This window comes from Metarhizium acridum, assembly GCF_019434415.1.
Source record: "Metarhizium acridum strain ARSEF 324 chromosome Unknown scaffold_555, whole genome shotgun sequence".
Taxonomy (NCBI): domain Eukaryota; kingdom Fungi; phylum Ascomycota; class Sordariomycetes; order Hypocreales; family Clavicipitaceae; genus Metarhizium; species Metarhizium acridum.
This window is the reverse complement of record NW_027094039.1, coordinates 1,125,391-1,152,712: the sequence shown is the minus strand read 5'-3', so window position 1 is coordinate 1,152,712 and position 27,322 is coordinate 1,125,391. Positions and strand designations below refer to the sequence as shown.

The 27,322-nt window shown below is 50.6% G+C and overlaps 5 protein-coding genes across 5 annotated transcripts; 3 read left to right on the top strand and 2 right to left on the bottom strand.

The window, feature by feature from the left end:
• Window positions 1–1,895: 1,895 nt before the first annotated feature.
• J3458_019071 (uncharacterized protein) lies at window positions 1,896–4,511 on the top strand (the record flags this gene model as incomplete). The annotated part of the gene is made up of 4 exons (XM_066121392.1): window positions 1,896–2,101; window positions 2,154–2,557; window positions 2,640–3,501; window positions 3,577–4,511. The coding sequence occupies 4 exons, from the start codon at window positions 1,896–1,898 to the stop codon at window positions 4,013–4,015; spliced, it is 1,911 nt and encodes a 636-aa protein (XP_065973749.1). The 3' UTR covers window positions 4,016–4,511.
• Window positions 4,512–6,862: 2,351 nt separating this feature from the next.
• J3458_019070 (uncharacterized protein) lies at window positions 6,863–7,291 on the bottom strand (the record flags this gene model as incomplete). The annotated part of the gene is made up of 1 exon (XM_066121391.1): window positions 6,863–7,291. The coding sequence occupies one exon, from the start codon at window positions 7,289–7,291 to the stop codon at window positions 6,863–6,865; it is 429 nt and encodes a 142-aa protein (XP_065973748.1).
• Window positions 7,292–9,022: 1,731 nt separating this feature from the next.
• On the top strand, window positions 9,023–10,134 carry J3458_019069 (uncharacterized protein; the record flags this gene model as incomplete). The annotated part of the gene is made up of 2 exons (XM_066121390.1): window positions 9,023–9,235; window positions 9,329–10,134. The coding sequence occupies exons 1-2, from the start codon at window positions 9,157–9,159 to the stop codon at window positions 10,132–10,134; spliced, it is 885 nt and encodes a 294-aa protein (XP_065973747.1). The 5' UTR covers window positions 9,023–9,156.
• A 2,372-nt stretch (window positions 10,135–12,506) lies between these two features.
• Window positions 12,507–12,797, bottom strand: J3458_019068 (uncharacterized protein; the record flags this gene model as incomplete). Its single annotated transcript, XM_007810172.2, has 1 exon — window positions 12,507–12,797. The coding sequence occupies one exon, from the start codon at window positions 12,795–12,797 to the stop codon at window positions 12,507–12,509; it is 291 nt and encodes a 96-aa protein (XP_007808363.2).
• Window positions 12,798–20,984: 8,187 nt separating this feature from the next.
• Window positions 20,985–24,466, top strand: J3458_019067 (uncharacterized protein; the record flags this gene model as incomplete). Its single annotated transcript, XM_007810171.2, has 3 exons — window positions 20,985–22,760; window positions 22,884–23,994; window positions 24,065–24,466. The coding sequence occupies exons 1-3, from the start codon at window positions 21,292–21,294 to the stop codon at window positions 24,464–24,466; spliced, it is 2,982 nt and encodes a 993-aa protein (XP_007808362.2). The 5' UTR covers window positions 20,985–21,291.
• Between the last annotated feature and the right edge of the window lie 2,856 nt (window positions 24,467–27,322).

Genomic DNA, 27,322 nt, shown 5'->3' with positions numbered 1-27,322 from the left:
AGTTAATAACAGGAAAATGCCAGACGTGCTATTAGGCCAGAGACTAAATTCTGGGAGACAAGGCTTTGCTTTTGTAAACTGTCCCGAAGACGGCAGCCAATGGTGTAAATATACTATTGAGTCAAAGAGGACTACTGAAACCATCAGGGCAGGCAAGTTTCCCGAGCAATATTGTCTCCAAGTCGCTCTTGGATTTGAGCTTTGAAAGAACAGAGCTATTTGGAGCTACTACGATTGACAGTATAGTGACGAACCAAGATGCTAAACGTGGCTTTGGCCTAACAATATAGTATACCGTTGCGAACGCCACAAGAGAGCTTATCCCCAACTGCGGACACAAGGGGGTCGCAAAGACCCTGATCACCCAGCCGGACCGGGCCAGATTGCGCGAATTGGCATCTGTTGGATAAATTCTGCGGTCTGCGAGCGGACAATGGCGAAGCCTTGTGTCAGTCAGAGTGGTTATCGGGGTAACCACTGAGACATGGAGCAAAAAGATCTAACAATGGCGACCCATGACCGGATATCTCAGGTACTCAGCTTATAAGTGTGCACAGATTGGCTCTCTCTATGTGAAATTTGACATCTCGCAAAGATATTTACTATTCATTGACCCTCGGGTGTTCAAACCAGGATCCAATCCAAGGTCAAATTTACCAACAGCCTCTAGTCGACTCATTATTGTATACGTCAAGTCGCCTTTATGACATCTTATTAGTATATAAAGAGCTTTTCTTCGCAATGTACGGAACTACGAGTTAGGAGCATCCTTGACAGACTCTAAACACCGTGTGAAAGACTCCTGTCCGCCAATCGGTGCAGAGTCAACAAAGGGGCCATGCCGACAGTCCAATTTATAGAGGCAACGCCATTTAGTAAGAAAAGTCTTAAATGCGAATTGTACCCACGTACTTCCATGGGTACGACTTCAGCGATTAGGAGCTAAATAGTTTGAGCGCCATTGATGGCGCCATCGGCGGAAGTGCATCACCTTCCCAATGAGGAAAGTCCAATTCCTGATAACAGTTCACTGTTCCACCATGTTTAAACTGTCTGCCATGTAGCAAACGACCAGGTTTGGATGTCCGTACAACGTAGCGTACGGATTGAGAGCTCACAATTTAGGTTTACAATGGGACATACCCGGCTTAACGAAATCTCGGATAAGTGCTCGAGAAATGGAACTATATTTCAGTCAGTCGATCTCAAGGTGTCTTCTCAGACCGGGCGTTTCGTGCGCTGCGTCAGATTCTACAGATTTCATCGACGGCTAGTTTCACAAACCCGACAATCGTATCCTATAAGCTTCAGTTATGGCGCCAGAGACGCACCTCGTCAGAGTGATCAAATTTTTGCTCGGCTGGTAATCACAAGCCAGAAAACGCGTGAATGATTGACTCGGTACCTGGATTGTTAGGCGACTCCCGTCATTGTTTTCCGTTGGCATCTACGGAGAGAAGCGGCTGTTGTATAGCCAGCCAGTCATGACCCAGCACCAGCGACGCGATTCCGCGTTGTATTCGACTCATCCTCACTATGTGCCGGGTTCCGAGCGTCAATGCATTGGGCTTGCCGTGAGCTCGTGGGCTGCACTGCCCGGACCTACGGGCCCAACAGCTTAGCCTAGAATGGAAGCTGCGTTACATTGGCGTCTTCGTATCTGGCGTCGCACACCAAGTGGCCGTGGTGTTTTAGGCAGGCCGCCGGTCCGGAATCTCAGATAGGAATGAGGTAATGGGCGGTGCAACGTCGAGTATACGATCTGAATAGGATCAATAATCCCGAATTATTGACCACCAGTGACATATATATACACATAATTCCCGCCACATAAACATGATTACACCATCGAAGAGTTGCCATCCGCCAAGGGATACAATTCTCCGCTTCCGAAAATGAAGTTTGGCCTCATTCTCCTCGGCGGGCTCATGCCTGCAATTGTTGCTACACCCGTCGACCAGTACAAAGTCCACGAACAGCGGGGACCTTTACATCAACAATGGATAAGGGGACAGCAAGCCTCTGGCTCTACCTTTGTGCCCGTACGCATTGCTCTAAAGCAGAGTAATTTGGAAAAGGCTAAAGACTATCTTCTTCAAGTGTAAGCCATAAAACATGGCTCTGTTGGAAGACCTCCATCTAACCTGCTCTAGTTCTGACCCAGCATCTCCAAAGTACGGCCAGCATTTCACAACGCAGCAGGTCGTGGATCTGTTTGCACCAAGCGAGCAAATAATCAATCAAGTCAAAACCTGGCTGGTTTCGTCGGGCATCTCTGCTGGCTTAATCGCGCTCTCTAACAGCAAGGGCTGGATCAATTTCAACACCACAGCCAGCGAGTTGGAGTCCCTTCTCAAGACCAAGTTCTACCTGTACACCAACAATGTCACGGATGGCGTGTACTTTGGGACTGAAGCATACAGTCTCCCCCACGACGTATCTTCTCTTGTTGATCTTGTCATGCCGGGCATCTCATTCACGCAGATGCAGAAGAAAACTGCCAGAATTGCGCACCCCAGCAGCAGCAGCAAGCTTCACGGCGCATCCATTGACCCGAGTTAGTACCTCTGGTGACACACCGCGACAAGAGCGTCACTCTTTTTCCCCTAATCCAAATACTAACCCGCCAACGAATATAGATGGCACGGATCATTGTGACACGTATGTTACTCCGCGTTGCATCAGCGCCTTGTATAACATCCCACCTACGAGGCTGGCCAGCCCAAGCAACACCATGGGCATATTCGAGACGGGGGGCGACGTCTACTCTCAAGAAGATCTGAACCAGTTCTACGCCGCAGCTGCACCAAGCATCCCCAAGGGCACGGGCCCAATAATAAACTTGATAAACGGTGCTACTGCACCCAGCCCGCCATCGTCCGCCGGCCCCGAGTCGGACCTCGACTTTGAAATCGCAATTCCCATCATACATCCGCAGAAAACCAGCCTATATCAAATCCAATATCCTCCAAATGCAGGCTACAAAAACTTCAATTACATCTTTAATGATTTTCTCGATGCGTTTTCCGGGCCCTATTGTCACGACGACGGTGACGAGGCATCTGGAAAAGAGTGCAACAATCTAACTGCCCCCAACGTCCTCTCCGTCTCCTGGGGAGACTCGGAAGACCCATCATTGGTCAACTTTCACAAGGTTCGTCGCCATGCTGGATCGCAACAGAAGCAAACAATGCAAACTAACCACGGTTTCGCGCAGCGTCAATGCACAGAGTGGATGAAGTACGGCTTGCAGGGCACGTCCGTCTTTGTGGCTAGCGGTGACTACGGCGTAGCCGAAAACACTTGCCTCGGTCCCAAGCAAAACATCTTTGTCCCAGACGGTCTATGTGGCTGCCCGTACATCACCGCCGTTGGTTCAACCTACCTCCCCAAGGGTGCCAAAGTCGGGGACCCCGAGGTTGCAACCGAGAGATTCTCTTCTGGTGGCGGCTTTAGTAATATTTTTGCAACTCCAGAGTGGCAATCTAGTGCCGTTTCTGGGTGAGTATCTTGCCAATAAACTGTAAAAATACAAATTGTCACGTTTACGCTAAGTTCTTATGGCGGCCCATCTAGGTATCTGACCAAGCACAAGCCCAGCTATGAATCCTACAACACGACAGACGGCAAGCTCCCCACTTTAGGCGGCATTTACAACCGCGGCGGCCGTGGCTATCCCGACATTTCTGCTATTGGAGACAATGGTGTTGTTGTAGTCGGCGGCGAACAAGGCACCAGCGGCGGCACATCCATGTCCGCCCCTCTGGTCGCCGCCATCTTTAACCGCATCAACGAGGAGCGTCTGAATATCGGCAAGAGCCCTGTCGGATTCATCAACCCAGCTCTGTACAAGGCATATAGCAAGAACGCATTTAACGACATTACAAAGGGAGATCAGCCCGGTGGTGGTGGTTGTGGCACCACTGGATTCTCGGCAGCATCGGGCTGGGACCCTGTTACGGGTCTAGGTACGCCCAAGTACACCCAGCTGCTCGAGTACTTTTTGAGCCTGTAAGGTAAGAGTTTGGGGTGTTGTGGTGGGTGACGGTGACTCTATTCCAGGACTCGCCCCCGAGGTTGGCTGCCACGACGGTTATCGGGTTTGACCGTGGAGCAATGGAGCGAAAAGAAGCAGCAATATCTGCCCTTGGCCAAAGATCCCTGATGTTAAAGTGAGCTTATAAGTGTGCCCTCTTGGCTCTCTGTCTCTCTCCCTCCTGTCTCTCTCTCTATGTCCCTGCCACCGTCTCGACATCCAAGGTTGGCGTACTGCATAGCATAGTTGGCAAATTTCAATTCTTGTCTGCCAGTTAATGGCGATATACCCGTCACACGGACTTCACACCGAGGTATCACAACATCACGGCACGGACCGGCCCTTGATCCTGACGATAGTTGCACAAGACCTAGTTGGAATCCTCAGGCGTCTGCGGCCCCAGACCTCAGGGGCTCACCGCCGCCTTGTTTAAATAGGAACCTTTGCCCCAAAGGCCTTGCATGAAACTAAGAACCTTTGACAGCCAAGAGGGTTATTAGCTGAATTTGAACCTTTGTTTGCCAAAGCCTTGTATCGTGTCCTTACAAGCCCCTGTCACACTATCAACCATCTTCCACCTGCACAGCCCGACATCTGTGGCAACTCGCACGTTGTGTCACTATTGGGTCCTGTGTAGTCCATTACTAGCGAATACTTGGTGTAAGTAAAAAAGTTACGCGATCTACGTTCTTGGGCTCATATTTCATCGCAGATAAAAGGGGGGAATCTCCCTCACTCGGTGATGACCAAAAATAAAGACGGAAATCATAAAAAAAAAACATTACGTACAACACTAGGTATTCGCTAGTCGTCACCGACCTAACTACTAATCTAGCGCTCACCAGGTTCTCATAGGAGATCGGACGGGATCCTGAGCTTTGCTGGCGGCTGTGGTCGTATGTTCTGGATACGCTGCTTAACCTATTTATATGCTGACATGCTTGTCAGCATGAGCAAAAAACAAAAGACATACAACACTAGGTATTCGCTGGTCGTCACCGACCCAACTACTAATCTAGCGCTCGCTAGGTTATCGTACGAGATCGGACGGGTTCGTGAGTTGAACTAGCGGCTATGGTCGTATGTGCCAGTTTGACGAGTAAAATCCGGTTTTGAATCCTTGCTTACAGCGCTAAATTATGAATCAAGACAAACGAGAGAGACGGCGCCCTAGAACCCCCGCGATGGACAACATACTAAACATGTACAGTTGCAGGGGTGTTGAGGCTCCGCTCTTGTGGATGCCATCGCGATTAGCGGAAAATGCGGCGCCGGCCGTTTTGCGTGTTTCGGGTCGTCCCAACGTCGCAAGCTCCATCTCGTCCCATCAGGGCGTGATTCCCGGAATTGGGGTCAAAAAATTGAGGTTAACTTTTCGACCCTGGTTAGTACATGCTCCACTAATTTAAAGTGGGAATATTACTTTATACCGTCTCACAGTGTTTTTTTAGGCTTATGTGTCTTAACTCTTCTTATAAGGTAGGTTATTTAGTGTTTCGTCTCTTATTCTAATTACCAACGATTTCTTAGGGTAAAAAACACCTTATAAAACGCTATAATACACATTACGAGCCTTAAATTATCATCGCCGTATCGCGATTATTATCGCTGTTATCATTAAAAGCTAATATTAGAAGGTTATTTATGCTGGTTAGTAAGCTCATTTTATTCAAAGAAGAATGTCGGTTACCTTAATTAGCAGAAACTAGCTCGAAGTAACCACTAACCTACTACCGATATTTTTAACGAAGAATTTTTAAAAGATTTCACGTAAATCTTAATAATTAAGCCTTTTATAGGCATTAAAGCTACCTCTACTAGCTTATTATATCTTAAGCAGGGATAAATAAAGGTTTATGTAAAATATTAGATTTTACTTAAATTTATGTGTTATATCCAGAGCATTAGAAGTAGTGTAGTTTTATAGTTTTGTAGTTTTTGTAGTTTCTTATATAATAAATAATATTAAATCTAATAAAATACTTATAAGATTATAAGTTTTACGGATAAATAGTATGAATTTTATACTATATACTAATATAAAAAAGTGGGTCCTTATAAGCTCTTATAAGCCTAGAACTTTAAAAACTATATTTTGTAGTTTTTATAGTGTAGTATAGTGTAGTGTGTTTTTAGAAAATTACATAATCTAGGTTTTAAGCTTATAATAAACTAATAGGACCCACTTTTTATATAAGCTAATTGGTTATAATATTAGCTAATTTATGTATTTATTATTATTATTCAAGTATTTTATTAGATTTATTATTAATTATTTAAGCTTTTTTAAAAATTGAAAATGTAGTTTTCTTATTAATGCTCTGGTTATATCCAGCTAATTTAAGTCTAGCGCCTATATTATGCTAAATTATACGTCGAATGTAAGGTCAAAAGATTAACCCCAATTCCGGGAATCACACCCTCACGACCCTGCTACACGCGCACGTCACATTGCGGGGTAAAGTTGGCCTACCCCAGCAACCAAGCCGATTAGAGTTTCGCTCCCGCTCTCTCCCTTGCGGCACGGTCCGATTCCCCGCTAGCCCATCCCGCGTCTACAAGGGCAGGTGATTGTAGTATCCTACAACAAAAATACGCCGAATAAGAGATCAAATATTTGGCTGTATTTTTCTAAAAAGGTCGTATCGCAGCCCGCGGGGTGCTGAGTCCAACTCCACCAAAGATATTGACAAGCATTTGTGCCGCGGAAGGGCGATCCTCTGGGTCAACCCTCCCCATATGACACGTTTGCGGAAGACTAGGCACCTCGTCCGAAATATTCGAAACGGCGTCTTGGACCTCACGAGAGTTTTCAACCTTCTTTGATCACTCCCGGAATCCACCGATATCCAAAGTCCAAAGTATCGTCACGTAGAGCGACCAAATATCTAGTTTGTGTGTCTGCTCCCCCTCTTTAAACATCTCGGGGGCCATATAGATGGGAGTACCAACTTGTGATTGAGCCATAATAGCCTGATTGCAGAATCCGAAATCTCCAAGCTGAAAATGATATTTGCCGTCTTTCCCTGTTATATAGAGGATATTGGCCGGCTTCATGTCCCTGTGGACGATGCCTTTGGTTGCAAGATGATCAAGGGCCTGTAACATGTGATGGAGGACAGTATCGGCCAGCTTCCAAACGGGCATAGAGCACCCTCCGTTATTGATTGACTTTTCCAAGCGACTGTGACATTGTAACGTGATGATGCCTCTTGCGTATCCGGTATTCCGAGGTCCAATATCGTTACGGCTCATTTTCGCCTTGTTGCGTCTTGTTTCTTCATCAGAGAAAGCTTGTATGTTGTTGAATCGGCCATTGCCCGTTGAGACGCAGGGCTACATGTTGCGCCACGGCACCAACACGGGCACCACCTCTTCCACCAGTCTGACCTTTCTACCTTCATCATTCATCACACTCTCTAGCCAGCTCTCGACGACGGACACCTGACCTGGCTCGCGCATGAGATTCGTGACTCATGTTTTGCCTCTCTTTGGTCCCCATGGCCATATTGCCATTTCTTCAAAAATGAATTCTTGTTGCGTATACCTAGGTACCAGCCAAGTCCTCGCACACTCGAAAAGCCAACGTGCTCATTTTGCCATTTTCATGCTTTTTTTAGGGAAAAATTTTTTTTATCAGCATTCTCACGTGGTTGTCAAGTCTCTTGATCTCACGACTTATTATTTCCCGGCCGCAGGAGTTCGCCTGCTCCGGGAGGCAAGTGAGGCTCCAGTGGTAATAGTGGAAGCGGCCTCCTGAATGCCGCATACTATGGCGGGCTCGCTGGTTCGATGGCCAGAATCACAGGCTGACCTTGTGCGTCCGTCACGACCTTGCGTACTTGGTCGGGCTCGTCGCGTTCGTAACTCCCGAGAGGCTTCCGACCTGCTGTTGCAGATGAGCCCCAGCCCGTTACCATTGAGCGCGCGACGGCAAACAAGGCGGATGTGTTACATATACCCTCTGTTTTCGGTACCACGGCCATGTCTCCAATGTCACGATCGATCTCGTCTCGAGTTCCAGCGAGAACGAATCTGGAGAAGCAGCATGCTAAGATGCTGGCATCTTCAAGATCCACCACGGTAACGGAACCCTTGTCATCACTTATAAAGTTGCCCAGCTAGACATCAGGGTAACAAAGTACCATTCCTGAGCAAGATGCTCAATGCGGCATTGACCCTTGGCCAGGGAAAGGAACTACCCGCGCAGAAGAGATTGGCAATGTGCAATGGGGCCAAGAGCGTCGGGGACCTCGTAGCGTAACTCACAAGGTCGAGGTGATCCTCCCATTCCGTCACATTGCGGGAGTGAAGTGAAGCCTAATTCTCATCAAACAGCTCGTGGCGGATCCTTGCGCCATTGACCGCGGCAGGCCGGGAACCCGCCAGCACTGGAATACGGTGCAGCTCGGACAAGGCAAAGGCTCTCTGTTTGTATATGCGGTCCTTTTCTTCTTCGTCATCAGCCGCATCTTATAATAGCTGGTCAGCCGTTTCTCTTTGGACGTACTTCATGACCAGGTACGATCGGTACACGGGTATTCTGGAGGGGTCCTCTTTAGAGTAGATGCCTACTCGACAGCCGTAATAGATAGCTGGAACTTTGACTGGTGAATCAAGACTGCGGAGCCCATCATGAGCCATTTTCGTCGATGCCAGCTGACTTCAAACGACAGAATGCCCATATTTAATCCAGATTGTTGGAGATTCTACATCTGGAGGGGTAAAGGTGGACGAGCTCTGCTGGCGTAGGAAGCGGTGTTGTAATGTGTGCAGGTACACCAGAGATGTACTATTCCTTTTTCATGTACACTTTTTCCGACATGTTGGGCGTGACATTCCTCGTTGGTTTGGTAATGAAGCAGTTGGAACGCCGAGCAGAGATTCTCGATGGAAAGAGGGAGTGGAGGGGGATGCAATCACATGACCCGGCGAAGGGCGGCTACGGTGTAACTATTAGCCGCGCGCTGAAGCCATATAAGCCAGTCGCCAAGCCCGCTCAAAGGAAGGCCATAAGATGAATTGATTGGCTGCAGACAAGCACTTCTTGAAACTGTCAGCTTGTCAGCGCCTGGATTAGCGTCAGGGACGCACGACGACATTTACTTTGATGAGTCCATATGTTTTGCCGTCAAATTTCCACTTTTGATTTCGCCCATGATGACCTGGCGAAAACGAGGGCGGGGATTGTAAATTCTGGTGAGTGGTCATTTTTTTTTTTCCCAATTGATTGCACTTTCAGGCACACAGTGAAGCCGAGGCGACCTAATCATCGCATTCCGTGCAGGACAGAAGACGACAGACGCATTGACCACTTTGATGTGGCGACGCGGGTTTTGTTGGAGAAGATTGTACATGCTGCCGGCCTTGTACTCGAAAATCAACCGGGAAAGGCCGCCTCAAAGACCAAGCATTCCGTCGCCGTGTTGGAGGCCACGATTTCGCTATGTCGGGCTTACCTTGAATGCGGACAGCTTCAAGCAGCACAGGAGAGGCTCGGTGGGGCATTGGCACCTGAAGAGGAAAGGGGTAGTGCAATCGGATTGTCCAAAGACGCCTTCAAGTTCTTCCGGGCGGACGCAGCAAAGCCAGAGTCTTGGAGTAGCGTGGTTCACGCGTCTGTGGATAGCCTGGCAGACGAGGCTTTCTCCGAGCGATGGCTCATGGCGCAGGACTGCCTCTACCACCTCTCCCCCTCCAGAAAATCCATCTTTAAGTTTGCAGCCAAGACACTGGACGCAAATGTCATGGCGTTTGACTTGATACTAAACGAGAACGCATCCATGTGGCAAACCATGGCAGTTAGGCTTTTGGGCTTTGTTCTGTCCTGTCCGCTGTATACCTTCTTGACCGCCGAGCAATACCGAAACCAGCTTATCGAGTGCGGCTACGACCAAGCGCAAATTGAGATTCGGGATATTTCGGACCACGTGTTTGACGGTTTATCGGGCCATCTGCGAAAACAAGAGGTTGCTTTGAGCCGTTACGGCATCTCGTTGGCCGGCTACAGCCTGACTGGAAGGGTCTTTGCTTGGTTTGATCGGACAAGAGTTGTAGGGGCCGCAATAGTTATTGGACGAACAAAGAGGATGGCTTAGTCTGCGGCACAGATGCGAGGATTCAGAACTGGCTGCGCACAACGCATTGCCCTGTTCATTTTCAACAATCTCTTTAAAGCGGCTGTAAGATTTCACTTGAAAAGGCGAAACTTTCTGGTCTGCCAATCGCTGCTGGTAGTAGGCGCGGGGAGCGTTGGGTCTCGTAGCTCTCGTAGCCAAGAAATGGGGGAATAAGCAATGGGAGGGATTATCCGCTTAAAATCGCCGGGCTCCAGGGCAATTTCGATGGCAGGCACGTCGGAGATGGTCCTGCCCTAGTAGGCTTGTCAGTGAATCTCAGCAAGCATGCCAAAGCCCTCATTCTCATATCCCTCCGTGACAGCATAGCGGACGTCAGTAAGGCACGCCTTAGCAGTGTTCTGGGCAAGTAAGCTTGCTCAATACCATGCCGTGACCACGTCTCATCCTCTTGACATGCCCCCGCCTAACGAGCTCTTTGGTGGCAGTTGGTCTTTGAAGGTATGGCTCGTGCCCACGCGTAGTTAAGTTGATAGATATCGCTGCGTTGGAACCGTAAACTGCCGGTGAGGCAGTCAACGGCCTCAATGTCATGCTCTAGAGCTGGCATATTTAGAAGAATACCAATGCCCCAACATCGTGTGTAATTGTCAGCAGCCGCTTCTCCTGATACGGGAACAACTTTCGTTGGGCCAAGTTGCTAGCTACAGGTGCCGGCAGCTTCGAAAGACACTCGTCCATGGCTTTCTCGGGCAGTCCTCATCGGCCCATCGGTCTTCCAACATTGATCTCTTAACGTAGGACCACCCCATCGGAGCTGCGATTCCCCATTTGCTTTTCATCTCTTCAAGCTTGATGGGTTTGTCAAGTTTACAAAGTTCGAGGATAGATATGCAAACTTGGACTTCTTCTTGCCGGCATTAAACTCGGCGTTTCCGATGCCCGAGGGTTATTCCGGTACGGCGCCTGGCAGATGGCGAATATTTGGAGGAATGGTGGCGATATAACTGTTGACGGCGCGGTAAACCATTAGCAGCACGCACCGTTCAAAGAATTTGCGCATGCTGCTACTCACGTTGTTGCCTGGCATCTCCTGTTCCTCGGTGTCCCAAGAGTCTCGTATAACCACAGCCGCTCTACGCCATGTGGCAGTTTGTAGCTCCGAAACTCGTGGTTCTTCGTCTTGCTGATAATATTTTTGAGATGCTCAGGCCGTATAGCAAGAAGCACATCCGTTTCAACGCGGCTCGATGTGACCATTCTAACAGCAGGACAAGCCTTTGTTTAAAGACGAAGCGGGTCGCGTTTGATGACTGAGGCGGTTCTATTTCGGAAACACAAAGCTCGGCTTGGACTGTTGACGTGCAAACTTTGGTTCGATAGAGCCACGAATTTGCTCAAATCTTCAATGTTAAGCGCTCCGGGGATGATGATCTCATCGAGCAGACCTACGAAAAGGATGGATGAATCTCGGGGGGGAAATGAAGTACGCAAGCTCAGCCGTAAGGGCCACTATTCTGCTGCAGTAAGTTCAAAGTCTCCTCACCTATCAACACTTCGGAGAGACTGCTTACAGTATGCGAATTTGCAACGGGCAATTGTCAAGTGGACAGAGCAATGACACCTGTTGAACCAATTATAACGCTGTATCCGCACCTCTTGTGGTGCAGCAGGCAGGCCGCGCCTCCCGTGTCGAGCAGAGCTCGAGCCTATGATGTTTGTTGGCATTTTCCAACAACTAGATCTATAGCCTATCACGTGAGGAAAATTGTACTCTTGCCCTCTATAGGACTGTAAGCCCTAGAGAAAAGAAGTAATCAAAACTAAACGACAAAGCTATTAAACACATTTGGAGTAGTTGTCTGCGAATATGCCGAAAAGTGCGCATGTGAAGGAATGGCGGGAAAGTGCAGAGATAAAAAGAATATTCGTTTATTGTAGGCGTAAAACCTCATGCCCTGGATTGTGAATTGAGATGGTCTGCCAGCCAAGTCTGTTGCAGAAGCAGCCGTCGATGTGCCCCCTGAACCAGAGTCAAACATGGGCGAGCATCCAGGGTTGCTTCCAAAACTACTGGCAAAATAGGTAATTGGAGACAAGATTGATGGAACCGGGCTGCACGAAGGCCGAAGGCCGCAGCCAAGGCTGTTTTGCAACGCCTTGTGTCAACAGACACGACTTACAAAAGGCCGTCTCTGTGCAGATTCTCAGTGCTTCAAATCGTAGCAAACCCCCGTACTCCAAAACCGCAATACTACAATCAGAACACACGCTGCGAGTGCGGCTGGATTGCTACCAACATTGTTCAACCCACTGATATGGGCCGATAGCAGGACGTTTGCTCACAAAGAGGGTAGTGTGACGAAGAAGTCCTGCCAGCCTCGGTGCGCGGTTCAGCCTGAAAAGTATATTCCCGGGACAACTTTCTTGGTATAAACGTCTTCGTCCGGCTCCCAGGCCAATGGTCTCGAGTCCATCTCGGCCATGTTTATATCCACGAAAGCCTCCATCTCCTGCAACTCCTCGCTAAGCAGCTCCAATCTCTGCTGCCAGGCATCCTCGACATTTGAAGCCGGCCCAAAAAATTGGGAGTCCTGCCTATTCCAGAAGATAAAGTCAGAGGCAAAGCTCTTGCGCGCGGCACAAACAATCCAGAAGCGTCCCGTGTCCCAGCTCTCGCGCATATGGCACGAAAGCCGCTGCTCCTTTGAGAGTCTGCCCGCCGCCATCGCCGAGTCCTCGCTTTGAACCAGGACCTGCAGAAACGTTTCCAAACGGCCTGCAAAATTCCTTTCCCAGCCGTCGAGCCCCTCCGGCCAGTACTCTGCTGGTTCAGGCAGCAGCCACCAAGGCGGCGCAAAAGAGAATTCAGCCGGTGCCACCTAGCTAAATTCCCAGTCCAAGACGGCAGCGATTTGTAAATTTGCATCTAAGAGGGTCTTCGCTGGCCTCAAGTCATCGCACCATGGTTTAAATGGGCCGCTGTTATGACTCTCGAGCGCGAGCTTTCCCTCCCTTGCAGGCCTCCTAAACAGGCACCTAGCAACGTACTTGCGCTGGCAATCCGTTCTGGACTCGATGGCATCGTTTCGCTGAGTCGTCAAGTGGTCAAAGTGCATTTGCGCCAGGCGTTGGAAATAGTCCGAAGAAGATGTAAAGGTACAGTCGGGCAGCTTTGCTCGCGGCAGCATTCCCAGCCGCACTAGCTCGTTCATGTGGACAGATAGAGGGCGGCGTTCTGCACCTCAAAGGAGAAGTCGTCAGCGGAATCAACTTTCTCAAGAGACCCTACGAGGGGAAATTCTAGAGTTGAAAGCTGGAGTAAGACATCCGCAAACTGTCGGTATAGCATCTCTAGACTCGCCTGGGGAGATCAATGTTTGGATTTAGGCATCGGCGATCCACGACGCTGAGCTCTGGCTTGTTCAGGGCGTCAACCAGGTCCATTTCGTGGTTTACTGTATTCCATGATGATAAAAGGGCCTAGTTGAAGGGGGCTTTCCTCCCTTGTTCCCGAGCTCATTACAAGCGGAACTGGTATAGCGGTATGGTGCTGAATACATCTCATAGTGGCCACCTCATTTTGCATCGTCTCCTCGGGAAACATGGTTATACCGGGGTTTGGAAACCGCAGAATAGCAGATCCACCATCTTTAAGCTTTATGCGAAATGTGATACTAAAAGTACCGGCCCTGGGATGAGAGAGCTCATCCGGAAGACCGCCGCGATGTTTGACGATGAAATCCCCAATAGCTCGCATCGTGTCTGGGGCAAATAATGACTTCTTCCACTCGTCTTCGATACGCTCGCTTTCCTCACACGAGACATCGTCATCACTGCATCCGCGGTCGCATTGCAACTAGAGTGAAGCAGAGTCTGGGCTGCACCCGAGGCTACAATGCAAAGGCGGGGGACATTGAACAGTTCTTGTCGTGGTTGGTAGGTAATGAGAAGGAATCACGTGAGCCAGCCGAGATTTGTAGCCACTTATAAAGTATTAAGAGGACTGTAGACAGGTTCGTTGGAATTGACCATCATCCACCTCCTCAACGGTAGACGTGCTTGCCAGGCAGCAGCACCAACCCCGGGCAGCCAGTGCCAGCCACCAACCCAGGGTGTTGACGCTCAGACGATGGAGCCTGTTATTCGCGACCAAGTACGGAGTATTGAGATAAAGACCGTCATGTCATGGTTAGTCTCGAGGTGAGAGGAAGTTCCATCCAGCACGAGCATAGAATCAGCCCCTGCTTTTTTGAGTAATTTATATCGAGGTACTCCGTGAAATATGGCCGACTTGCACCGTTGCAATTGCAACCCCCCACATCGGCTCGGCCCGCCCCAGCGCCACCGTCGGACAATCGCCTAGTTTGGCATGTACTTGTCATCAAAATGTGCAACAGTCCAGCTACACACATGCCCTCTCCTATTTGCGGGATTGACTGAAAATCCGTCCGGGCCGTTTCCAGGTGGCGGTAAATGCCTACTATGTGGCATCTTGCTATGTGACTTGGCGATATGCAAAACTCCTGGCATCCAGCCCTCTGGTTTCTGCGTGGCGGCATAACGAGAGGGTTTGTTCGCAGTGGTTGCGTGAATAGGGAAAAGAGACTCACTAATATGCGCTACTTTCCAAACGAACGCTCGCTACAGGCAGGTCGGACCATCGTGGTTGGAGTCGACGCAAATAGAATCCCTATTAGTTGAACCATCGTAGCTGCCACAACCAACGATTGAAACAACCGAGGCCATCCGCCGATGTGGTCAGATCTGTCGGACCTGAAACTTTTCGGCACCCTCGCCTATATCTCGTCTAGAAACATGAGCAAAAATTCCCCTTGCCATGATAAACAGAGCTCACCAAGCATATGGTAGCACCAAATACCAAGCAGCCACTTTGAACAGGGTACCACGGCGTCCGAAACTGTTTCATCACTTTCGAGAAGTCAAACAAGTAAGTATCGTGACCAAGTGAAGCGGAGCCGGGCCAGGACACAAAACGCCAGACTTGCGCCACGAGGGCCTGAACTTCTGGCTCAGGAGAATGCAAGTCAATCACGCCAAGAGTGGCTGCACGCGTCACCTCCATGAGCACGATGTCGTGGAGAGTTGGCGCATATGGTCCACTAGAGAAAATTATTCGCCAATGACAAAGACGACAACTGGTGCAAAATGTGTTAAATATTGACCGTGTGATTATGAAACTGAGAACAAGCTGTAAAGAGAATCGGCAACACGGCCAGAGAGTGCACGTACCCATCCAGACGATCATTCTTGTGCCGGCAACATTCCCGGGCGGGGGTCATTGAGAGAGAAAGACGACAGATGTAATCTGCCAATATCCTTTTCATCGCGTTGTTGCGTGGCGAGGCACGTCGTTATTTGTCCCAACTTGCCTGGGCAGAGATGGCGAGTGCGGAGGTAAGAGGCAATGCCATCTGATATAGCACATGTAATCGAGGTGATGGTTTTCTTATTAGGAGTTCGTTACATACGTACTTCAATCCGCATGTTCCAAGGTGTGCGGAACTGAGTGAAGTTGACAACGCCACAGGCCGAGAAGCTGCCCCTGATGACGTGGTGCAACGCGAGTTTACTCATCACATGGCACTTGGTGACTATCAAATAATCCAAAGGCCGGTAATAACTAGGTTGCGATTCGTGGTTTGCAGGCTGAGGCTGACAGTATGGCATGACAAGACGTCCGTCGTACATTTGCAGGTTACCCAACATCCAGGCCTCTGACATGGTCGCAGTCCACGGGACTGGTCAAGTCAGGTCGGGTAGCTTATGATCCTGGCTCCTGGCAAGAAAGTGTGAGCAACTTAAAGTTCTTTGCATCGCCTCTCAAAGAGAGCTGATCCGCGACGTGGGCTGTTTATCAAGTTTACTCATCAACTTCAGCTCGATTAGCTCTTCGACGAAATATGTCGACGAGTATATTTGTTACCCTTTTCATACGTTTAAAAAAGACATTCTTCTAGTCCTGGAGTTTAGACAGCTTATGAAATCCCTGTCACGCAACATGACACGGTTCCCGATTCACTGGTACTGCGTCAGTACCAGGGCACTCAGAGATAGAGCGCCGAGATGACCTCGCCACTTGAGGCGCAAAGGATCCAATGAACGTACCTCATACACGGCGCTGAGCGGGTTCTTTCGGGGAATTTTGAAGGCGATGGTCCATAATGGAAGTGCCCTCACAGATTCTGACGTTCGAGAGGCACTTCGCGCGGTAGAACAGATTCAGAGACCATGGCCATGCAGTTTTGGAGGGTGCCTGCCCAAGTTTTTTCTGGCCTTGATGGCGTCTTCTTTTGTTCTCTTGTTATCAAACGCCATGGAGGCTACGTGGATATTCGATAACAGACATGAGCAATGCCACAAAGTGCAAAACACGTGCATTGACTTGGTCCATGTCTGCCTCGATATGCCGAGTGTCAGTCAGCGAGGCCGACAAGTCGAGGCAACGTAACATTGCCTACTTCAGTTATCCGGTTCCTCAGAGCCTTGCAGGCCTTTTGCAGCAGCTGGGTATCGATGACTTTGGAGCTTTCGACCTCTGATAATTGCCACACCTTCCGTTTCGACTAGCTGTTGATGGTATGAGCTCGTCAATATCCAAAATACCATTTCAGATTCGGCTCAAGGAAGCAAAATCGGCGACAGGCAGCCGACCGAGTTGAGCTTGAAATAACCTCACATTCATGAAACAAAACCCCGCGCCATACATACAAACAATTCCGAGATGTGATAATGTTTGAACTCCCGGATAGGGTGCGTTTCAAGGGACAGGATGCTCTGGAATTCCAGAGTGCTGCCTCATAAGTTTGAGCTTGGAGCATCTTCCCTTTCGCCTAGACGTCCTCTGTACACTGGGAGGGAAGGGGCTTGTTGAACAGAGCAGGTGCCACGTCATTGCGCGTTAAAATATAACATACTGTCATGTAGCCTAGTATACTGCTTGTGCCACAGACGATGTGCAGCTGCAAGGCTGTACCTGATTGCGTAAACATACGTCGCAAAGTATTTGATGAGATGACATGCATGTCTCCCTTTGTTTCATGCAGGCTCGTCGTGTTTCTGACGGGAGATTGCGAGATGGCCTGGTTGGCTGATGGGGCATCGAGCCCCGTCCTGGAGCGGTTCGTAGCGTGGGCACCTTGTCGCAACCTGCCCCGGATGTATTAGTATATGGGGTGCCGTTTGCAAAACGATTCTGTGACTGCCGGTTCCTCGAGAGTGCTACGTAAGAACTCACACACAGTTCAAATGGCGTCTGTGTGCCTGGTGCCTGCGTCTAAGAGGACCAGGATGCCGGGGTAAGAGATTTAGCAAAGTGCCTGCATGGGGAAGTGGGAACCATTAGCTTTTGGGGACTTGGCAGAGAGGCATTCGAAGTTGGTTAATGGTCTGGTTCGAGTGTCAGAGTAGGGCTCACGACTCGAACGGACCGGTGACTGCGACAGGGATCGGAAGTGGAATTTGCTGAGCGAGCGTTCATGTAGTCCTGGAGAGTTGCGGTGCAAGGGCATGATGGTGGAACTACAGCCACCCAGAATCCAGTCTTTTCAGGTGCTGTGAAAGGTAACTGGGGACCGGAATGTAAAGCAGATGGTGTGGTTGCAAAAACGCACCTTGTGAGATTTGTTCACTTGAGTTTGTGTTCATATGCCAATGATGTATGTTGAGGATGGCGCAGAAGCACAACCTTTTGTGTCAACACCGTGGAGACCACATAGTATTATCCCCCTCTAGCATTAGAAGTGAAGTAAAAAGGGCCTGTTTCTTCTAGTTCATCCACCGGACACGGGGCAAACAAAAGCCTTTCCTCAATCGAATACCGAGTACTATCATTTTTGCACCACTCGCGGCTCTGCAGAACCCTGAAATGGCGAGACATGTTATCGAAGGAAACTTAAGCGGAAGCGAGCCGGGACCACACAACTGACTCGACTGTTGCAACATGTCTCGGGCCCTGCAACACAACGACAGCCTCGCAAGGTGTTGCCGCATAGAGGCCGTAGATAAGTTGCGCTACTCTTGTGTGTCTCGCCATCCTCACCGCCGCCGTGTACCAATACATGTACATGGTCAAGCGGAGGTGGAACGAAAAACTTGAGCGGGCGGGCCAAACAAAATAGTGCTCCATCCAAAGCCAGTCGGCAACGACCCGTAGTAATCGCTCCGGTCCGTCGAATAGCGGAAAAGAGGGTGACCCGTTACTGATTTGGGGTGGCTTGAGTCTCATTGTCTTCGGCATTTTGCTGAATTGTGGTCCTCGGGGGAGTGATCGAAGAGTGGTGGATCGACAAGCCCTCAACCGAGGGTTGACACAGCTAGGCGTTCTAGGCCCTGCCCTAGTCATGATTCTGGCTGTTTTTACCGTCCTTTTTTTCTGTTCTTCAGCTGTCTGAAGAGGAAGCCAAAGTGACGGTAGATTGACGCTAGATGACCACGGAGCAATCAACCAGCGTTCATGGTGAGTAATTCGGTGTTCCGCTCAGCTGGTGCTGTCGCGAGAAAAAAGAAAACCCAGAGACAAGCCTTGTCCGGCTGATCATCTAAAGCCCGTGCAAAGAGATCTAATGCAGATCGATAGCCGAGCCAATTTCCCCAGGCGCAGTAGAACTCTAAATGTGCTTCTTCCCGCCATGGTAATCTTTTTTTTTTTTTTTTTTTTTTCCTCAATTTCACATCCTTGCCACATTTACACGCCAATTCTGCAGCATTTTCTCCCTTCCCTTCAGCTCTCGGGGATCGACTTTAGTTGCTGACATCCGACAGATCTACCGACCCCCTCCCACACCACCACCCGGCTATTGGCTGGCGAAACTGATAATTGGGGGCCATGGTGTGGTGCAATCGGAGGGGAAACAAGGGGTTTCGGCGGGTACCTTGCAGGATGTGCTAGCTTGTGATGATTTTGTTGGTAGTTTCTCTGTGGGCAAGCACATGTTATGACAGCTTTTTTTTTGTCGTGTTACTCCATACTTGGCCACGAACTGAGTAGTATCTGCAAACGTTTCCAGACAGGAAGAGCGATGCATAAGCAATTCTGGAAATGATTCCGGACATGGCGGAGTTGTCCATCTGGGACCGTTTTTGCTGTTGTAACGGGAAGATTGAAACGGGTGTTATGCACATAAACACGGCTTGCCCGCGGTGGTATCAGGCCCAGTGTCCGCTCGTTCACGCGCGCAACACAAGAATAGTGAGGCTTTTTTTTTCGTTCGTGTGCTGACGCCTGCATTTCCCCTCGACAATACAGGTCGAAACTACTTATGGTTGCATCCTCCTGCCCAGGTAGTGGGAAGGTCTTGTGCGGCGGCTTGTTTCCGCGGACAGAGAGCGGCTGGCTGCTTCTGGGAGAGGAATTCTTTTCTCTTCCTTTCGTTCGTCCTTGCTCCACTGGTGCCCAGTTTAGATAGTCAGCTATTTAGTAAATCGATGATTCTGATGGATGGCAAGGTGTGTTGGAACTAACTAACCTTGGAAGAAGAGAGTGGGTGGACGAGGCGTGGGCGTGGGAGAGAGGTGTGGGCGAGGTGTGGACGACAGATGTCAAGGTGGGGGGACCAATTCAGGTCCAGCGGTGTTAGTGCTCTGGTTAGGCTCTCAACTTGGCCATCCGGTGGCCTGTGATGTGGCGGCCAGTGGATGGCAGATGGGCCTTGGCAAGCGCTGAGTGGCCACATGTGGCACCAGACCATTCACGCATCGTAAAGCTCGGCGCTCAGGCACTGTCCAGGTGAGCACTCAAGTTGGCGCACAAGTCACTGGGAAGTTTGGATACGTGGCGAGAAGAAAGCAGTCACCGAATTTCCACAAGACGCATCCATCCCATCAAGTATTAAAGATACGTGACCTGTCGTTGGCCCCAGTGGCAATGCTTCGTCTCTCCTCCCTGCCGAGTTTGGTCTGGTCCATTTGAGCCTTTGCTCTTTGATCCAGACCATCCATCCATTCATTCCTCGGGGTCCCAATACGTGATTAGACAACCAATTCCCAATTTTCTGCCCTGGTGCAGCTCTTGTTGCTTGTTTCCGCCGCGGCCGTTGCTAGATTGAACTGTCTCAATGGCGCACCAGTCCCGCGTGCCCTTTGTGCTGCGTGCCCGAGACCTGCGTGCTTTCACTTGTGGGAAATGAACGTCGGAAACCCTCGAGTCCAACACTCTCAGACGACAGATTCAGATTTTAGATAAACCCTCACCCCCCTCAATCCCTTTCCCTTCCCCGTCCTCTCCCCATCATCTTCGCTACCCCGGACATTACCTTTGAAACGAGACGCTCAGATAAAGAGCTTCTCGCCCTTCCTCTTTCGCCTGGGGCTCCATTGTCGCCTATACACATCACACTTGCACCCATGTATGAGGACCGCTCATCAGGCACACATACACATCCACCACGTCAACCCATCTCCGCCTATAAACCACGAGACCGACTTTCTGTAAAGAGCGCGGGCAGAATATTGGTCCAGCAACCACTGCAGCTCCGCTTGCCAGCACACAAATTCGCATACTCAATCCTCCTGGTGGCCGTCAACGAATCGAGGCGGTCTGCTGCGTAAGCCGTACCGAGGACCGAGTTGCCAAAGTGTCTTGCTCCCAAAGCCCCAAAACTGCTCACCGCAAGCAATCAAATAGCAATTAGTCGCGGGCTTGCTCAGCGGGTCACTCACCGCGACACCGTCGTTGCCGTTGGGCAACATTGAGCAGTCCAAGAAGGTGTCACCACGTCGCGCCTTCCTTTATTATTTACGCCGCACATCCTGCCTCGTCCAGCCTGTTCCTCCCTCAAGGAATTACAAACTGCGATTCGATCTTCTTCTTGTGACTCCTCAGGGCCTTTTTTTTGATCACCGTCTTTGTCGCAGAGCTTGCACTAGCTCTACTGGTGCTCCAGACCTTTACGTTGCCGGAAGAGAAGACGACTCGACCTTTTTGTTCGGCAGTCTGACTCGTGGTCCCCACCCTGGCCAGATCGTGGTCACGGATCCGTGCAAACAGTAGTACTTCCTTACCTTAGTACTGCCACACACAATCCGGTTGGGAAAACTGTCTGTGAGGCAAACTCGCCTAATTAAGCGACATAAGAACGGGCAATTTTGAACAAAAAGACGGCAGTGACAAGAAGACACCAGGACGTGCGCATTCCGGTCCGCAGTTGTATTTTTAGCATGTTGCCGACGAGGTTTGCCTCTGTGCGGCACAAAAACCGCCCTTCCACGGGGCGGGCTTCCTTTCGGGATGATACAAATGTTGTTGGCTTTCGATACGAGAAGACCAAGCCCGCAGAGCCTCCGGTCCCCCTGCCGCCACCAAGGAATCCCCTGCGCTCGCCAAGCTCAGTCAGCATCGCAAGATCAAATACGACAAGGGCCACAATTGTATCGCGGTCTACCTCGAGTTCATCCGTCATTACCTCTTGCTCAGTGAGCCCTGTGGTCGTTGCACCGCCCGCCTTGGCCTTCATGCCCTTTGTTGCACCACCCACCGAACAACACCCAGCATTGCGATCACCGCTGCCTGCCAATACCTACGCCTACGCCTACGCCTTGGGCAACCAGGATGGGAAGCGCGACTCTGGACATGCCGGGACCACCGCATCGGACAGTGTGATTCACGAGGAAGATTGCGAGGATGATTTTGGTCGCGACGAAACTGGGCAAAAACAACAAGAACAACTCCATTGCTCAGACAAGACGCGGGAGCTAGGGCGCGACGGCGCCGTACCTGAAGCAGCCAAACACATCGAAAATAGGCCCGAGGGCCGAGCGTTGATGGTGGAGGTGCAAACTAACAGGGCTCCGGCTGCCGGGGCTGCATTGCCAGGATCACCTGCATCGACTACCGCAAACTCTCCCTCATCACCACAGGCAGACAACGATTCGCGGGTTTTTAAGCAGCCAACCTCCCCACGAAAGCTCATCAAGAAGCGCAGCCTTCGCCACTCCGGGCACAAAGGCAGAAGGTCGAGCGAGTCGTCCGAGAGGGCCAAAGAAGAGGCGCCAATGGAGTCGGAGCCGGAGCCTCTGGTGCGGGGCTCAATGGCGACCCCAGCCTCCTCCATGCACAAGCCAGGCCAGAACCGAGACGCCTCTCTGCAAAGTGTCCTCATCCCGTCGGGAGGTCTTGACGGAGCTTCCAACAGCATCTCATCAGCTACTCCCGACTTGGATGCCGAGTTTGCTCCTCTTGCGATTTCGATCCCGACCGACAACTTTCTCGATGATGCCTTCATGACTGGCTTCTCTTTCTCGAAACGCGGCAGTTTAATGTTTGGTGGCAAGCGCGCAACTGCTGTCGACGGCGGCGGCGGCAGCGCAACCGACCCGTCACCATCCACGACGGCCCCGGCGGACAATCACAACAGCAACCACGCAGAAATGACTCCTTCATCCATCGATCAGACCATGCCGGGCGACGCCAGCAACGAGCGATCCAGCTCAAGCTTCAGCGCCGCCATGGCGCAACCTCTCCCGGACATTCGTATCCTCTCCCCCGATGTCGAAAAAGAATCTCAAAAGGTGAGATCTCTCTACCAAACCGGCGATGCCATCAACTGGGAGGATGGCGCCAGGTTCTCCTTTTGCGAGCACTTGGAGCCCACTCCCGAGGTTCCTGCAGAGGAGGACTCCCACGACCCGTATGCTGTCCTTTGGCTACCCCCCCTTCCCCTCCCCTTTTGAACAGAGAAGGGGAGGGGTCACACATCTTCAAGGCCCCAGATTGAGCTAACGCTGTTTTGCAAACTTTTTTTGAAATATAGCGACCTCGTCCCCATCGCGAACCTTGGGCTGGCCTCCGCCGGGCCAAGGTCTGTAAGCTCCTTTTCCCACTATCCCGATAACACACGACGCGAAACGGAGTTGGCGGGTGGTCTGGAAGACTGGGAAGACATTGACGGCGCGGATGTGGATCGATATGGCTTCATCGCACCAAAGCAACCTTCTTCAAGAGTCGGCACACCGACTGAACTCAAATCGGCGCAATTTTCTCCTAGAAGGCGGAACGTGCTACTCAAAAGGGACTCCATCGGTTTCTCGTCTTCTCTTGGTGGTAGAACACCCAGCAGAAAAGTTTCGGCGCGGTCTCTCAACACAGTCCACTCGGGAGCGTCGGTCACGTCTCTGCGGTCCTCGCGGTCCGTCATGCGCCAAGCGAGTAATCTTTTGCCCCAAAACCGGAACCGACGATGGATGGACGAAGCAGGCGACATGTTGACGGTTTCGCCGGCGCTACAAGACAGAGCGGAGGAAGCACAGGTGGAAAAGATCTCCGAGGGACTCAAACGAAAGGAGTGGGAGCGGTCTGAAAAGTGGCGCAAGATGGCCAAGGTTGTCAAACAAGGCCCCGATGGCCAAGGCATGGAATTTGAATTCGACGTAAAGAACCCCAAACTCATTGAGCGAACATGGAAAGGCATCCCGGATCGATGGCGCGGTGCGGCCTGGTGGTCGTTTCTCGCCGCGGCAGCCAAGGAGCACAATGCGCCTTCCTCTGAATTCATCGTAAACTCATTTCACAACCTGCAGCAAAGGAGCTCGCCCGATGATGTGCAGATCGACTTGGACGTCCCCCGAACAATCAGCATGCACATCATGTTTCGCCGGAGGTACCGAGGAGGTCAAAGGCTTCTGTTCAGAGTACTTCACGCGCTTTCGATATACTTTCCGGAGACGGGCTATGTCCAAGGCATGGCTTCACTGGCCGCCACGTTGCTGTGCTACTTTGACGAGGAAAAGTGTTTTGTGATGCTGGTACGGATGTGGTCGCTGCGAGGCCTGGACAGACTCTACCGTCCTGGGTTTGAGGGCCTCATGACTGCTCTTCGTGAGTTTGACGGAACTTGGCTCCCCAAGCCTGTTGCGGAAAAACTTGTAGGCATCCCCCCCCCCAGACATTGAACCCTATGCATGCATTAAGCGGCATGGACTAACGGTTGCCTAGACGGAGCTGGACATTGACTCTACCGCGTATGGGACGAGGTGGTACCTGACGCTGTTCAACCTGTCTATTCCGTTTGGCGCCCAGTTGCGTGTGTGGGACGTGTTTCTTTTGTTAGGAAATGGCGTCGCGGAGCCTTCGCCAAGCTCATCAGCGAGATCGGCAGCAACATCACCGTCAACAATGGAGAAGAATAGCGAGGCGCCGGCAGTGGCAAGTGGGCTCGATATCTTGCACGCGACCAGCGCAGCTTTGATCCAAGCACTGAGAGAGGTGCTCTTGGACTCTGATTTTGAAAATGTCATGAAGGCATTAACATCGTGGATACCCATCAAGGACGAGGACTTGTTGATGAAGGTGGCCAAGGCGGAGTGGAAGACACACCAGGGCAAGAAGAAGACCTAGCAAGCATGCTTGCCTTTTTGGTCTCTGTGACTACTTGTCCTTTGCCATGACTTTTGCTCTCACCACAACACACACTCTTTGCCCCTCTTTTCCTTTTTTTTTCTTTTCTTGTTTTTCTCATCTTTACTACTTCATCTTTTCGTTTTTCCGCTGTTCTTTCTCCCTTTCCTGTTTAGTGTTTGGTCAGCGATATACCCCACCATTATGGTTTCAATTACCCTAGATTTGTTCTCAACCACTCATACTTGTTGCCGTGTTTCATTATCTTACATCTTCATTGTTATCATATTGATACCCTTCATCAACGGCCAAATTGGCCCGTTCATGCCACAACTCGGCATCGTTTGTTCTCTTTGTCTACGGGTGAGGTTGGGATGGCAGAAAAATTATCGGACGAACAGCACGCGGGGTACATGATTTTGGGGGGGGGATGCGATGGCTTCATGTCATATTCTTCACAGGGATGGAGTCACGGTGGGTGGTTTATTATACCCCGGGATATGATTACTCTGTACATTTTGGCATGGCAAGTAGGGTGCACAAGTAATCATAATGGTATCCTTTTGCGTTTTCACCGCGTTAGTGCTGCCCCTGGGCGATTGCCCCGTGTCTCTGGCTATGCATGTCTGCAATCGGCATTTTGTGCTTGAGGTAGAAGTGCCAACTAGTATCTATCACTTGTATTCTTGTGCTTTGTGATTCCTTTAGTCTTTGCAGCCTATGAGGGTTTCAACCGGTTCTTCTGGCTATTTACATCTTCAACGCTTATTCTTATGCTCTATCGTTACGTTGGTCCTCATGCCCTACAACGATTCCCTAGCATGCCCGCATTTCTATCTGCAGCTGGCATATCCATCCATACGGGGCATATGTCAAGTTCAATTGCTCAGATGGAGCATCCAACAACACCTCGGCAACTGGTCAAGCCACGCCCACCAAGAAGCAACTATGCTCTCCCGCCTCACGACGGTGCTGCCCATCTACCGTCCTCTGGCCATAGCACTACCCTACAACCTACTTCCCCTTCGCGCACGAAGGCAAGCAGACTACAACAACCCCGTACGGGGCATCCATCCATCTCATCTCTCTTATCAATTCCACGGGACTAGCCCAACGTCGCATCCAATTTCCTGCGCACCAACGGTCCCAGCGTGTAAGCAGAACGGCAGTTGGGCGCTCCCAAACTTCCAACCCGTCCGGCACTAATCCCGGGGCCTACCTATATTTAGCCGGCCCCAGCGCACATCAGATGCCAAGAGCGCATTCATTTTGCTTGGTGACCGGGGGCCCTGCAGGAAAAGCATGGTGTCTCAATTCGGAGTGTTTTTTTTTTTTTTTTTTTTTCTTTTTGGGGGGGAAGAGGGGACAGAGGGCTGTATACTATTTGTAACACGACGTTAAATGACACCCACTGAAAGGGAAATTGAACTTGAGGTATTAATAGAACAGAGCATGGGGAAGCGAGAGGAAGCGAGACACGGGACGGACGGGGACAGGCAAGGAAAAAAAAAAAAAGGCAAGACAACCTCGTGGCGGGGACTGTTGGCCACGTCTCGGCCTGCTTGATACATCACAATCGCACAGGCGTTCAATGTTGGTTTATATCCAGCTCTGCCGGGTGGTAGCCTGGCTGACGGACGTGACAGTTGGGCTTCAATTTTATAAATTGCAGGGGTGGGGGAGAGGGAATACGTAACCAAACAATTTCAATTTTCGACAATGGTGTGGTGTTGAATGAACATGGAGAGGGAAGAAAAAAAGCGCCCAGTTCAGCACACCAAGCTGGTTGGGTACCCCATTTTCATGGGCAAATAAAGTTGACAACATTGAAACAACCAGACAGTATTTGAGGCTCGGAACACGCCCCCCCCCCCCCCCTTCCCCTGCCCTGGCGCCAAAACCAGATTGCTATGCTGCCTCCTCCACTCTGGCAATTGCGGGATTTGGAACATCCCTAAAATAGGCAACGCGACCAGCACCCAGCGGCCCCAGAAAAGAGCAAAATAAAACGACCCGCCTGGTCAGTTTCTCACCACCCCTCCCCGCCTGGTTCGTAGCTGCACCTCTTGTTTTTCCCAAATCCGTCCACTCGGCGAGCCAATCAGCCAATCAGGTTTCCTCAAAGGTCGGCTTGCCGTCCAAAAGCGGATAAAATGGACGTACCCCAAGCAACGATCGACTAGGACCATATGTATCTACTGGCAAAAGTCGGTGCAGTGGGCTCGGCGGCGTGATACTCTTGATCCTTGTGGATAGTCATACTGAGCTCCTGTCTCCCAGTTAGTCCATCCGTGGCTCATCCGAGGAGCTTGGGACAGGGTACTTTGTGTAGTCGTTTCAATTGCTGCCAGGTCGTGTCTGTCTCTAACTTTGTCGGGAAGCTGTCGCCGTCACGGGGACGCTTCTTTTTCTCGTACGAGAGGGATTATTTTGGTTCTTCCTCCCCCTCCGCTCGAGTTTACCGACCGATATCTGGGATTGGGAGCCTAGATTCGGTACCTGGATTTTGGGCCTGAATTCACACAACTGTGCATACATGCATACATACACACACACCTGGCCGAATCTTGACTCCCTGTTGTTTCGTGGTCCCTGGGCCAAAGTGGGAGCCGTGCCGGGATTGGCGCACGTCTTCCTTCAACTCGCATACAGCGGCGTCCGTGTATGGTCAACCAGCCGGGTACTGGTACTCCGTACAGTCTGTCGCTCGTCGGCCACCATGGACCAGACACGTCAGTCGTAATAATGCAGCAGAATCGTGTCAAAATATATCGGCCAGTTGTTGCAGTACGCGCCTACTGCCGGCCATGGCATTGCGCAGAGTATTAGTCTCTGGCGTCTCCAGGGAGCCAGCCT